The sequence below is a fragment of the Lactuca virosa genome, chromosome 3 (assembly GCF_052849685.1).
Source record: "Lactuca virosa cultivar CGN04683 chromosome 3, Lactuca_virosa_CGN04683_v6, whole genome shotgun sequence".
NCBI lineage: Eukaryota > Viridiplantae > Streptophyta > Magnoliopsida > Asterales > Asteraceae > Lactuca > Lactuca virosa.
Window position 1 is genome coordinate 79343082 of NC_136428.1, and position 11995 is coordinate 79355076.

General features: G+C 33.9%; 2 protein-coding genes across 4 annotated transcripts; one reads left to right on the forward strand and one right to left on the reverse strand.

The window, feature by feature from the left end:
* Positions 1–2400, forward strand: LOC145162416 (GDSL esterase/lipase CPRD49-like). Of its 3 annotated transcripts, none has more exons than XR_013739095.1 (4): positions 497–564; positions 993–1070; positions 1183–1331; positions 1479–2400. XR_013739095.1 is itself a non-coding variant. In XM_079081565.1 (4 exons), exons 2-4 carry the CDS (start codon positions 1005–1007, stop codon positions 1951–1953), a joined length of 228 nt encoding a protein of 75 aa, XP_078937691.1. In that variant the 5' UTR covers positions 497–564; positions 993–1004; the 3' UTR covers positions 1954–2400. The 3 variants fall into 3 exon arrangements, 1 of the variants encoding a protein (XP_078937691.1); XM_079081565.1 differs by having other exon boundaries at positions 1941–2400; XR_013739094.1 differs by lacking the exon at positions 497–564 and adding an exon at positions 1–311 and having other exon boundaries at positions 1183–2400.
* Positions 2401–7732: 5332 nt separating this feature from the next.
* LOC145166070 (ketol-acid reductoisomerase) lies at positions 7733–10558 on the reverse strand. The gene is made up of 8 exons (XM_079084997.1): positions 10184–10558; positions 10002–10094; positions 9646–9711; positions 9073–9559; positions 8848–8987; positions 8589–8756; positions 8347–8502; positions 7733–8265 (listed from the first exon to the last, which is right to left on the reverse strand). Exons 1-8 carry the CDS (start codon positions 10469–10471, stop codon positions 7897–7899), a joined length of 1767 nt encoding a protein of 588 aa, XP_078941123.1. The 5' UTR covers positions 10472–10558; the 3' UTR covers positions 7733–7896.
* Between the last annotated feature and the right edge of the window lie 1437 nt (positions 10559–11995).

Below are 11995 nucleotides of genomic sequence, written 5' to 3' on the forward strand. Positions count from 1 at the left end.
CTCTCCGTGTCCAAAATTTCAAAGATAATTGAAGCCCAAAATTTTGAATACAGTTTTCGTCGCCAAAATTTGACCTCAGTTTATTTCAGATGCTTCCCAAAATGATATGCGTTTCTGTTTCCCAAACCCTAATTTGATTAGAGAAGGAACCCGAGTTACTTCCTGCTCCTCCCATCTCGCCGTTGAGAAGCATCGATCGGTGAAGTGTGCGTTTTAATTTGACACGCTCCCATCGAGAACCATCAGTAGAAATTGATGCGCCGACTCCACCTCTGTTTTAAGATCTGGAAGTGGAAGGCGGTTGCTACAAGGTTAATCCATTCTAGGTTTTCTTTCTACATATTCTCTTGTTGTTGTCCCTCCTATGTGTCCTCCTTTATCACCGTTGATTGATGCGCCGAATCAACCTCTGCCATTGGAGAATGGCGACCTTCGTCCTTGCCTGCCGTCCCTCAACCCCAAACGCAGCCCTCCCCCTCCCCCCCCCCCCCCCCCCCCGGGGGGGGGGGGTGCTCGTGAACCCTAACATTGGTCATAATCGCATTCAGGCCGCAAAGTATAGTGGTAAGACGTGTATCATCTAGGTGTGCTGATCTAAAGTCTTGATTTTTGCACATGTCTTGTTTTTCATATACGTTGTTATTATCTACATATGACCGTATATTACTTCCACTGTCATTGTATAGTCGATAATATGCACAACTATGCAAGTGAGAGATCTGGCACTAGAAAACAAAGGAAATGTCATGCTTATACCTTCACTATGAAAGTGATATATGTACTTTCTTACTCCATTCGGAAGATGAGATGGCTTATGGGGTTTGTTTAAAATCATATTGATCTTACAAAATACAAACAACAAATTCCATTCTTTTGTTAAATTTCAATCTTTATAAGGAATTAATAAATGTGATTAGTTATTCGATATTTGTACGTAGCATGTATTTGTTAATTTTTGTACATAAAGCTCTCTTCACTTGCAAATCATACAGGCATACATATTCATGCGAGGATATTCCAGATGGAATTCAAGGCAAGCGCTACAAGTTGTGAAGCAAGTTTTCCCACAGGTAAATTCTTCCGTATAGTTGCCAAATTTAAGACCAAAATCATATTATTATTTTCCAATATATATTTTTTTTAAATAACATTCTTCTTTTGTTTTATTTTTATTATTTTTAGGATGATGCAGTAAAACCATCTCTGGTTATTGTTTATTTTGGAGGTAACGATTCAGTCCTTCCGGATCCAGATGGCCTAAGTTCTCAATTTCTCATGTACCACTTGATGAATTTGTTCGAAACATGTGGAACATTTCTACCCATCTACAGGTCAATTTTTACCATAATATATTTTGTTATTAATATATACTAATAACTAAACCATTATAATCTTTTACTAGTTTTAGTAGAATGGCACATAGTATACATCCTTAAGTTAATTGATTTTAATACAACCTACCTTTTCTTAATTACCAGAGCCTTTCGGAGACCACACGCCTAATATTTCTTACTGCTCCTCTAGTGAACGAGGAAAAAATGAAAGAAGTTATCGGGTCATTATTACCATTCTAAGTTTTATCTTACATTTTTAATTATCATATAATTAATATTCTATCTAATTGTCAATTACAACTGTTCTTCTATAAATTCAGTATTGAGAATCGTAAAAATGAACAATGCAGAATATACTCTGATGCTTGTCTAACATTGTACAAAGCAATGAATATAAAGGCTATTGATATTTTCACCTTAATTCATTGATGGCCTGACTGGACAACCAGCTTTATGTAAATATATATGCTTTATTTGTTCCTAAGTTCTAGTTTATTTTTGGCTCTTTCTAAAAAAAAAAGTTCTAGTTTATCTTTTCATTTATGAGTGTATATATGTTTAGACAAGTAAGTTACTACTTCTTTTTGTATCTGATGGACTTCATAGGGACATGGCGTAATAGATGGAAGTTGTAGGTAAAAAAGTTGCGGATGACCAAATATTTTATGATGTTGGTGGTCATGACAAGAAAAGAAGACTATGGATTTGCTCATATTCAAAGGCGATTCCCATGATTAACGGTACAACGGAAGTATCTAATTACAATTTGAATTTTTTTTTGAACAAGAAGAATTGAGGGAGCTTGTTCATCAGCAAAAAGAGCAAAATGAAGAACTTAAGGATATAATAAAGGCCAACCATAACCAACACAGCAAAAGAATCGAGCAATTTAATAAACAACTATAATCGACAGTGACTGTTGTTATTGCTTTTAAAGACCTACAAAACTAGTAGATCATAAAATGTTAATTTGTTTATTGCAAAGTATTTATTAGAGATTAGCCACTTTTCATTTTCGATGTAATAAATATTTATTGTTTTATTTTATGATATAAATGTTATTTGATTTTTTGTTATTTTTATTTTTATATATTAGTACAAAATAATTTGAATTTAATGATCCATTCGTAGCTATCTAGCTTTGCAACGAAAATATTCATACGTAATTTGCTATGGAATCTGTTGTAGAATATAGACAACAGATTTTGTTAGAGATTCATCATAACGATTTTATTTAGGGATTCATGATCACAAAAGTTGCTAGGAAGTAATCAAACGGAAGTTGCTAGAGATTCATCACGACGAAATTTGCCAGGGAATCACCACAACGGAATTTACTAGGGAATGACCACCACAAATTTTACTAGGGATTCACCACCACAGAATTTGCTATGGAATCATCACAACGGATTTTGCTAGGGATTAACTACAACGGAATTTGTGATGGAATAACTACCACGGATTTTGTGATAGAATCCTACTACGGAATACACGACCAAATACCATCTACCACGGATTTCATTCCGTTGTCACAATTGCGACGAAATGATTGTTTCCCTAGCAAACGCTCGCTACGAAGTTTTTTGGGACGGAACTCGGTCGTCGCAAATTCCGTCGCTATTCGTCATTTGCAACGGAATTTCATCTTTTCACAACGGAATCCTTCCCTAGCAAAATCGCGTTTTTCTTGTAGTGCGTGAGGAAGGGTTGCTTGCCGGCTTGACACGTGTCGCACGCCTCGTGGTGTCACGTGTCTGTTTCTTAGTTGTCCATTTCATCAATTTTGCTGCTAAATTTCAAATCTTCAAAAATCATATCTTTCGCATACGAGCTATGTTTTCGACGTTCTTTATATTCTCGTTTTCGTATTGACGAGTACTACAATTTCATTTAGACTTCGCTAACTAATTCACATTCTATTTTTAATTTTACAATCCGTGAAGGTTACACTGTAAAATACTCTGCGAAATTCATAACATTTTCATACGAACTCCATTCTCGACGTTCTCTATATCGATGGATTCATATTTACATAGACATCAACTTTCGTTTAGATTGTTTTGGCTAATGAGCAACCTATTTTCATTTCATATTTTATGACACATCGTTGTATTGGGTTGAAATAGAAACTTCGAAAATCATGATTTCTTCATATAAAGTCAGGTTTGGGGGCTTTTTATATTCACAGGTTCGTAATCACGACTACTACGATTTTCATTAAGACTATTTATCCTAAATAATCTTTCATTTAAAAATGTTACTTTATCGTTTAACGATAATAAAATTTTCTACAAATATTATATATCCATAATATTTGTACACATAACATATGTACAATGATATATAGTTTGTAACGCGTACGACGAACAATTATCCTATTTGAGAATTTTATTAGTCAATAAAATGGATAATCATATAATCATTATCACTTAAACATCTATTTGATTTGTTTACAGCCCTATGTTTCGCACAACTTTTACAATTTTGTGTATTTAAGTGATTGATTTGGCTTTAAATCGATCACTCATGATACCTTTTGGTTGAAGACGAATTTGTCGATAAAGTTTGAAGAAGAACAAAAATGGCTGAGGAACAAGAATCACACGAAGCAATTAATCACGTCCTACGACACTTAATCTCTGAAGACGAAATTGAAAAGTGGTGGTTTCAGGATGACTGTTTGGATCTCGATATCTTGTTCGTTGCCATTCTTCATCTTTTTTTGCGGCGTCTCAGATGGAGTTGAAGGAGGTTGAAGACGGAGCTGCACCCCAACAACTACCCAAAACCCTACCCATTGTTGGCTTTCCTCTCCACTTCCTCACTAGTACTCCTCATCATTCTTCTTTCTCCAGCAACACCAACTACTGCCCTAGCCACCATACACGTTGATCAAAATCCGACCTGACCTCCCCTATTGACAAACACACTCGCACCTTCCTCCTTCTCATGCTCTCTTTTCCGATCTCTGTTAACCCACCACCGATCTCCTCCCAGAAAACCCATCCAAAACCACCACCACTTATCTACAACATGCGTGTTTTATGTTTCTTGTTTTCTTGATCAATAACATAGTGAAAGGGGTTGGGAAGGTTCATTAGAGGGTAGAGACGGTGATGGTGGTCGGTGACTGACCAATGAGTTAAAAGTCTCCTTTTTCTCTCATCGGTCAGCATGTTTGTGTTTCTCTCTTTATGTGTATGGATTAGGGAAAATAAAGGGGAAGGGGCCTTTATTATTTATTTTTTAATTTAAATTGATAATAAAACCATTAAATTAATTGAAAAAAATACAATGGTATTATGATAATTTCAAATTGGCACGAACTATTTTATCTTTCAAGGATAAAGGATGCAAGGTTAAATCAAACAATAAATAATCTAAATTAATTTTTGAGAATAAAGACCGAATATGCTTTTTAACAACCACACAAAAAACAATTCGTATAATTTATTTTGTTATTTCAAAATTAAGAAACAAATATAATATTTATTCAATTTTAAAATAACTAATAAATAACTAAAAATAAAATTAATCATTATTTAAAAATAAAAAAAGTGATTAGTTAATCATTAGTGTTTTACTTTAATGTTATACCAAAAATAATGATTGAGAAAGTCAAGTTAAATATACTAAAAAATTCGGGGTCTAATTAGTTGCATGTTGGACACCATAACAATGAAAGTCCAATCGTATCAACTTCCTACCCTGTTAGTCGAATATATTTATTTCTAGTAATCTTAACTGTCCATATCAAGCTACATCATATCATTATATATTTATATAAATGATATATTTTTTATATCATTACAATTATTTGAAACTTGCATGTCTTTTCATATTTTATTTATAATAATGATTTCATAATATCTATTAAAACCTACATAACTTTTCACTAGCATCTAATTAACAACTACCACTCAGTAGTTTTTTAACTTATGATATTTAATGGTTCTTATGACAACAATTGATTAACAATGATATATATATATATATATATATATATATATATATACACACACACACACACACACACACACACACACACACACACATACATACTAGATGTGTGCCCGCGTAAAGCAGCGACGATAAATTACTTTTTTGGCGAATAGTTTTTTTATGAGAAAATAATTATTAGATTTTATTATAAATTATTATGTAATAATAAAAATTACCACTTTTAATTAAAATATTTGTGTTTAGAACTTATATTTATATTGTATATTTATACATATGATGTAAATTAATTATTATCGGTATCTAGTATAAGAAATATAAATTAACTTATATTGATGGATTTAATATTTTAAAATTGTTATTTTGCTCCAAATTAATTTTTAATAACCTTCCTTAATTTAAGTCTTCAAAATTTTGGCAAGTATTAATGGTTTTGTCATACATAATTGGTTTGTACAAAAAGCTTTGTATCTTCTACCTCTTAAAATTCAAGATATTAACTAATATGTTATATATATATATATATATATATATATATATATATATATATATATATATATATATATATATATATATATCACAATGATAGATTTGTATTAGAATAGTTTAAAGAGTTGTGTGAGTGGTTGAGAGGTAGATTAGAAACTTCATACAAAAAGATTGTCAATGGAAAACATAAATAATAATAAAGAGGAAGATGACGATGAGAAGGAAATATGAAAGTTTATGGTAAGAAATATTGTTTCATTTTCTTCTTTCTTATTATCCAAATTTATATTGTATAATTATAATTTTGGTTGGAATGAAAAATATTATATATGAAGATGCTCTAATCATTGCCTCTAAATTCACATGAGCAACAAAACTACTTCACAACAATACAAAACAAGAATGGATACAACTAACGTAGTGCATGCTTATTAATTTTAAAATTTTGGTGTTTCAGTTTATTTTAAAGTTTTGCATTTTCTTTTAATGAAAGTTATAATCATGTTCAGCAGAGTCCCAAAGGAAGCTATGCAACTAACCATTTGAAGTCTAAACCCAACGGTCCATGTCATATAAATTGTAATGGAGTTTGCAAGATGGTGCAGGTTAATGTTCATTCCACTTCAAATTGTATAACTAGACTTTTAAAAAAATTCATTGGGTGTAATTTCTAGGATGATGTAATAAAGTAGGGATGAACTTTAGAACCGAACCGGTTCGGAACCGGAACCGGTTTTCCTATATTATAAGAATCGGGAACCGGATCGCCGGCTCTAACGCCGGTTCCGGTTCTGGTCCTGATTTTTCGGTTATTTTTCAAACTAGAACCGGTTGAAATATTATACATAATATGTTATCTTCCGGAGCTTATAATGATTCAATATTTAACCAAATTGTGATTTTTTACATTCTAAATTGAAGTACAAACACTAAATTACATGATGAAAAATAAATCAAGTAATTCCGACTTCATATGAGTGAATTATGAACATTTTAAAAGCGGAACAGATTTAAAAAAAAATACTGAAACGGAAAATACGCAACATTGATATGTTGTCTTCCGAAGTCTATAACTGATTCAATATCTAACCAAAATATGTGTTTTTATAGTCTAAAATGAACTACAAACACCAAATTAGATGGTGGAAAAAAAATTAATAATTCCGATATTATATGAATGAGTTATGCTCATTTAAAGAAAATGTGACAGATTCAAAAAAACAAACAAAAAAAATTCTGAAATAGAAAAAACGCAGCATCGATATTCTTTCTTTCAGGGCATGTATCTGATTCAATATCTAACCAAAACATATGTTTGTACAGTCAAAAATGAATTACAAACTCTAAATTACATGTTGGAAAAAAAAAATCAAATAATTCTGACTTCATATGAATGGGTTATGCGTATTTTTAAAAACGAGAAAAATTTCAAACCGGTTCCGGTTTTTAGAACCAGGACCGGTTTTCATTAAAATGGAGAACCGGTAACCGGACCTTGTTACCAAGTCCGGTTCCGACGGTTCTAATGCTCATCCCTATAATAGAATACATGTCGACGTTTAATTACTAGAATGATGCAACAGAATGCATGTCGAAATAACATGTTTCAAGACCTGTTTCAATATTTTAAGGTCTTCGGTTCCAATTTTAATAGGCTTATATATAAAAAATTGACAAAAACCATGGATAAAATTATAAATTTCAACATATTCTAACCATAATACGCCTAGTTTATTTCAATAAAATCCGTGATTCCAACAAAATCCAAAATAATTGAAGTCTTAAATGCTATTCCACAACATTTTTTATTTGGTTGTCAAAACTCAAAACCAACCAAATTTCATTTGGAGAGATTTTCTTTATGGATTCCAACCAAAACCACATAAAATGATAAAAACCAAGCCATCCACATCCATGTCATGTGCAAAATTAAACCCACTATGTAGACATAGAAAAACCCCAACTCTGGACCACTTCCATTATTACAAAATTCAACAAAATCCATCACAACATCCATAAAAAAAAACCAAAACACAAACATTCTACATAACACATAAAACTAGAACCATACCTTGATATGAAATATATGAACCATATGCGGGCCCACCTTCACCTAGTTGCTTGCTTGTCGCAACTCGGGTCTAACAAAATCAGCATCAACAGGCACCGATATGTCAATTGTTGGTCTCAACTCAGCACACACCTTAACCGCTTCATGAACCGGGTCCTCAAAGAAGTTGCTAATCAGATCCTGGTTAAGTGGGCTCCCATTGTCAACAGCCACCAAAGCCTGTTGGGTCAAAATATAGTCAAACCGTGGGGCCCACTTCCTCGACCCCAACCTTGCAGTTGTCGAACAGTTGTCCACCATAAACGACACACCTCGTGCATGCATAAACGGGTTCAAAGAATCCACAGACTCGATCAAACTTTCATTGATAATCTCAGAGTACGAATGCCCCTTCTTCCTCAACACCTCAATCTGTTATTTTTTTAATCAAACATTACAATTTTTAATTTTATTTAAAAAGAGAACTTTTTTGTAGAATTTTATAAAGATTACCTGTGCCATCATTAGTGCTACATAAACACCTGCTGTGAAGGGATACAACGGACCCAAATCACCCGCGGGTCGGCTAGCACGGACCCGCTCACCGACCTTCCACATTCGGGTCTGGTCGATTTTCCCCATGGGGAAAGCTGGTAATCCCTCCTTTTCCTAAAAAAGAAAAAGAAAATTAAAAATCCAATAGTTTAGGGAAAAAGGAAAATGTAAAAGAAAGATCAAGAAAAATATAAAATTACATAAAATCGACGACCCGCTAACACAACACTTCTTATCTCACTGCCACTTGCTACATCTTCATAGCACTCGTATAAAATGTCCATGCAAGGGTAGTATGAGGCACTGTATGCTGTTAAGAATTCTTTTTTGCCTTCTTCTGTTAATGACTCATACACAGCTTTCATTCCCTGTTTAATAAAAAGAATTAAGAATTTGGGAAAGCTTAACTTAAGTGAAAAGAAACAGACTTTAATCTTTAAGAAAGGTCATGGGGTAAACCTGAGTTGAGATTGTCTTTGATATGTTTCCAGTGATGCATTCGACTGTATTTTTGTAAGCCAAATCTTCACTCATACCACCTTCTGTATACCTTCTAAACAAAGACTCCACAATACCATGCACAGCACCAAGTAAAATACCTAATATTTTTCAAGAAATTCAAATTGAAATTTATCATAAATGAATATGTTTTGCAAAATTTGAATTTTGAAATGAAGGGCTGACCTCTTTCCCCAAATATGTCACTCTTGTACTCCTGTTCAAGTGTAGTGGCGAATGTAAAAGGAGAACCAAGGGCAACAGACCATGCGAGTGCAACATCAGTGGCTCTTCCATCAACATCCTGATGAACTGCAAAACTGGCATTGATTCCAGCTCCATTGATCTCTTTTCCTTGAACATACAGTCTCCTTACTGATGGACCCATGCCCTTGGGGCAAACAGCAACCACGCTTATGTTCTTGGGGAAATCAAGTCCAGCTGATTGAAGGTGTCCAAGAAGGAATCCATGGGAAAGCCCAAGGATGCTGTTTGGTTTCATGTGCGAGAAAATTTTTTCATAGTTATCAGCCTGAGCTGAATCGGATATCAAGAGCAGAACCAGGTCACTGCCGGAGATGGTTTCATAAATGTCTCCGAGAGTTCCGTTTTCTTCAGAGAAACCAGCACCACGAGCTTCGTTGAATGAGCTTGAACCCTTTCGTAATCCAATCTGTTTAAAAAAGTGAAACCCTGGAATCGTAAGCACCCAGATTATGAAGTAACAATAGAAGAAGAAAACAAATTCGGGGAAATCACCTTCACTACGATGTCAGATTTTGCTTCGACAAGGGAATCCCTAAGATTCTGAGCTTGTGCAGGACCCTGCAGAAAGAAAAAAAAACAGCATCATTTTTAGGCCGTTGACTTTCTATCTGACAAAGAGGGCGGGATATTCTTCATGTCCATAAACCCTAGGGTACTTGGCGCTTTATAGCTTCAACAGGATTTAAGTTTTAATCCGTTCCAATTAATTTGGTACATGAAACTTTAATTGTTCGTGATATATTTATGCAAGAGTCGCTAATCGGAGCGTAACTTTTCATTCGCCAATCAAAGCCAGTCTAGTATCCAAAACAACGAATCTAATCAATCGAAGGAATAAGATGACAAACCTGAGAGCCCCAACCAATAACCCCAATCTGTTTGATACCTTTAAAGGCATCAGGCAACAAATGGAACAAATCTCTTCCTCCTCTCACGATATACTGCAAAAACATCAGATAAAGCGTTAAAATAAACCGAGGATGCGTAGAAATGGATACATACGCATATATATACAGCTAGAGGAAGAAACCTCGTCATAACCAGCAAGGTTAATCTTCTCCTTATTGAAAACAGAGGTTTCAAAATCAAGCAGCGTCGGAGGCTTAGTTATCGCTGGGGCAGAAACCATCCGAGCCCCGAGAGCAGATCCAGAACTGCCATTAGAGCGAGCTTTGAGGGATTTGGAGGAAGTTTTGGAAGACAGAAAGCCGACATTAAACCCTAGGGTTTGGGGGGCGAGCTTGAGAGAAGCCGATGCTGCCGACGACGAAGCGGTAGGTGCCAAGGTTGAGAAAGAGGTTGTTGCCGCCGCCGCCATTATCGTGTAATAGACGAGGAGAAACGGCTGAAGAGGTAAGCTGGAGATGTGCTGTAGCCCTACTTATATGCGATGAGGGCTAATATACGCCGCAACGTGCTGTGGGTGTTTGAAACTTTGAATGGGTTACTGCAAAGTAGGTGTGGAAAATATATTTTATTAAAATGCAAGTAGTGTTGAATATGTTTAGAATATGTTTAACATGTACTACCTCCGTCCCAAATTAATTGTCCATATTTGACTTTTAAGTCTTTATTCTTGACCTTAAATATTTTTCTTTTTGATAGATAATACTTGATGTAAAATATATGAATTGATTGTATTTAAAATATCTTTTCATTATTATAAGTTTCATCAAGTAATATATAACACAAATAAAAATATTTAAGGTAAAAGTTGAAGAAAAAAGACTTCAAAAATCAAAAGTGGACAATTAATTTGGGACGGAGGGAGTAATAAAATTTTCATTTGAAAAAAAAATCTATATTAGTTTTAATACGTGAAATGGTCTCCATTTTCTTTTTTTATCTAATTCTCAAACTTATCATTTTAAGGGTGTGTTCGGCAAAACTAGCTGGTAGCGGGTAGCTTGTAGCAGGTAGCGGGTAGCTTGTAGCTTGTAGCGTTTTGTTAAACGCTACATGAAGTAGCTTTTGGATTTGGAGCGTTTTGTTTAAACTAAACGCTAGAAGCTTGTAGTGCCAAACAGTAATTTGAATAAAGAAATAAAAATGCATTGCTATTTTGAGTAATAAAATGAAATTACATTGTTATGAATAACATATAAATCGAAGGTGTAATGTTGCAATTCAAATAAATGAAAAGTATGATGCCATAATACCAAAAAGACAACAGTATGTTGTTATTTCTTATATTCAGTTTATATTTATACTTACTCTTTCGTTCCAAGTCCATCCTGATTATGCTTGAGTTCTATCTCCTTGGTTTACGTAAACCGGATTCAGGTTCATACCAAACACTAGAATAGAATCATATTGAATTTCAATTCCCTGTCAGACCTAAGCAGCTTTCCAAATCAGTATTGTCCGATGTAAAGATTGGCGGTTTTCCTTTTCTGAAAAATTAACAGCTTCCGAACAAAGTTATCATTTCCAGATAACAATTATAGTACACATTTAAAAATAATATATAAAATTCCAAAACAAAAGCACAACCAACGATATCTTACTTGCCTAAGCACATGTCGCTATGAACATATACACAAAAATGATAAGATTTCAAATAATAGATGTCTTTAGTTTTATAACTGAATTTTTTTTCTAGATGACTGTATGTTCCCGATTTCCCAATAATACCACGAGAATAAAAAATATATATATAAATACAAGAATGTAGTAGTAAAAAAGGATGTTTTTATGGTTATTGATTATTCACTTGAAGATATTATTCACTTAGGTGCTGTTTGTTTTTTGGAAAAAACCTCTTCAGACATCTTATTGTTGCGCGGTGCAGCACACGCGCAACATTTTTCATCTCGCAACTGTTTGTTTTTTAGAAGTCTTC

What these genes read in the sequence shown, in the direction of transcription:
- LOC145162416 (XM_079081565.1), top strand. Translation starts at nt 1,005, where the DNA reads ATGCGAGGATATTCCAGATGGAATTCAAGGCAAGCGCTACAAGTTGTG. An exon ending in TGAAGCAAGTTTTCCCACAG is followed by an intron (nt 1,071 to 1,182) that starts GTAAATTCTTCC and finishes TATTATTTTTAG; the next exon opens with GATGATGCAGTAAAACCATC.
- LOC145166070 (XM_079084997.1), bottom strand. Translation starts at nt 10,471, where the DNA reads ATGGCGGCGGCGGCAACAACCTCTTTCTCAACCTTGGCACCTACCGCT. An exon ending in TTATTGGTTGGGGCTCTCAG is followed by an intron (nt 9,712 to 10,001) that starts GTTTGTCATCTT and finishes TTCTTTCTGCAG; the next exon opens with GGTCCTGCACAAGCTCAGAA. An exon ending in AATCTGACATCGTAGTGAAG is followed by an intron (nt 9,560 to 9,645) that starts GTGATTTCCCCG and finishes TTTTTTAAACAG; the next exon opens with ATTGGATTACGAAAGGGTTC.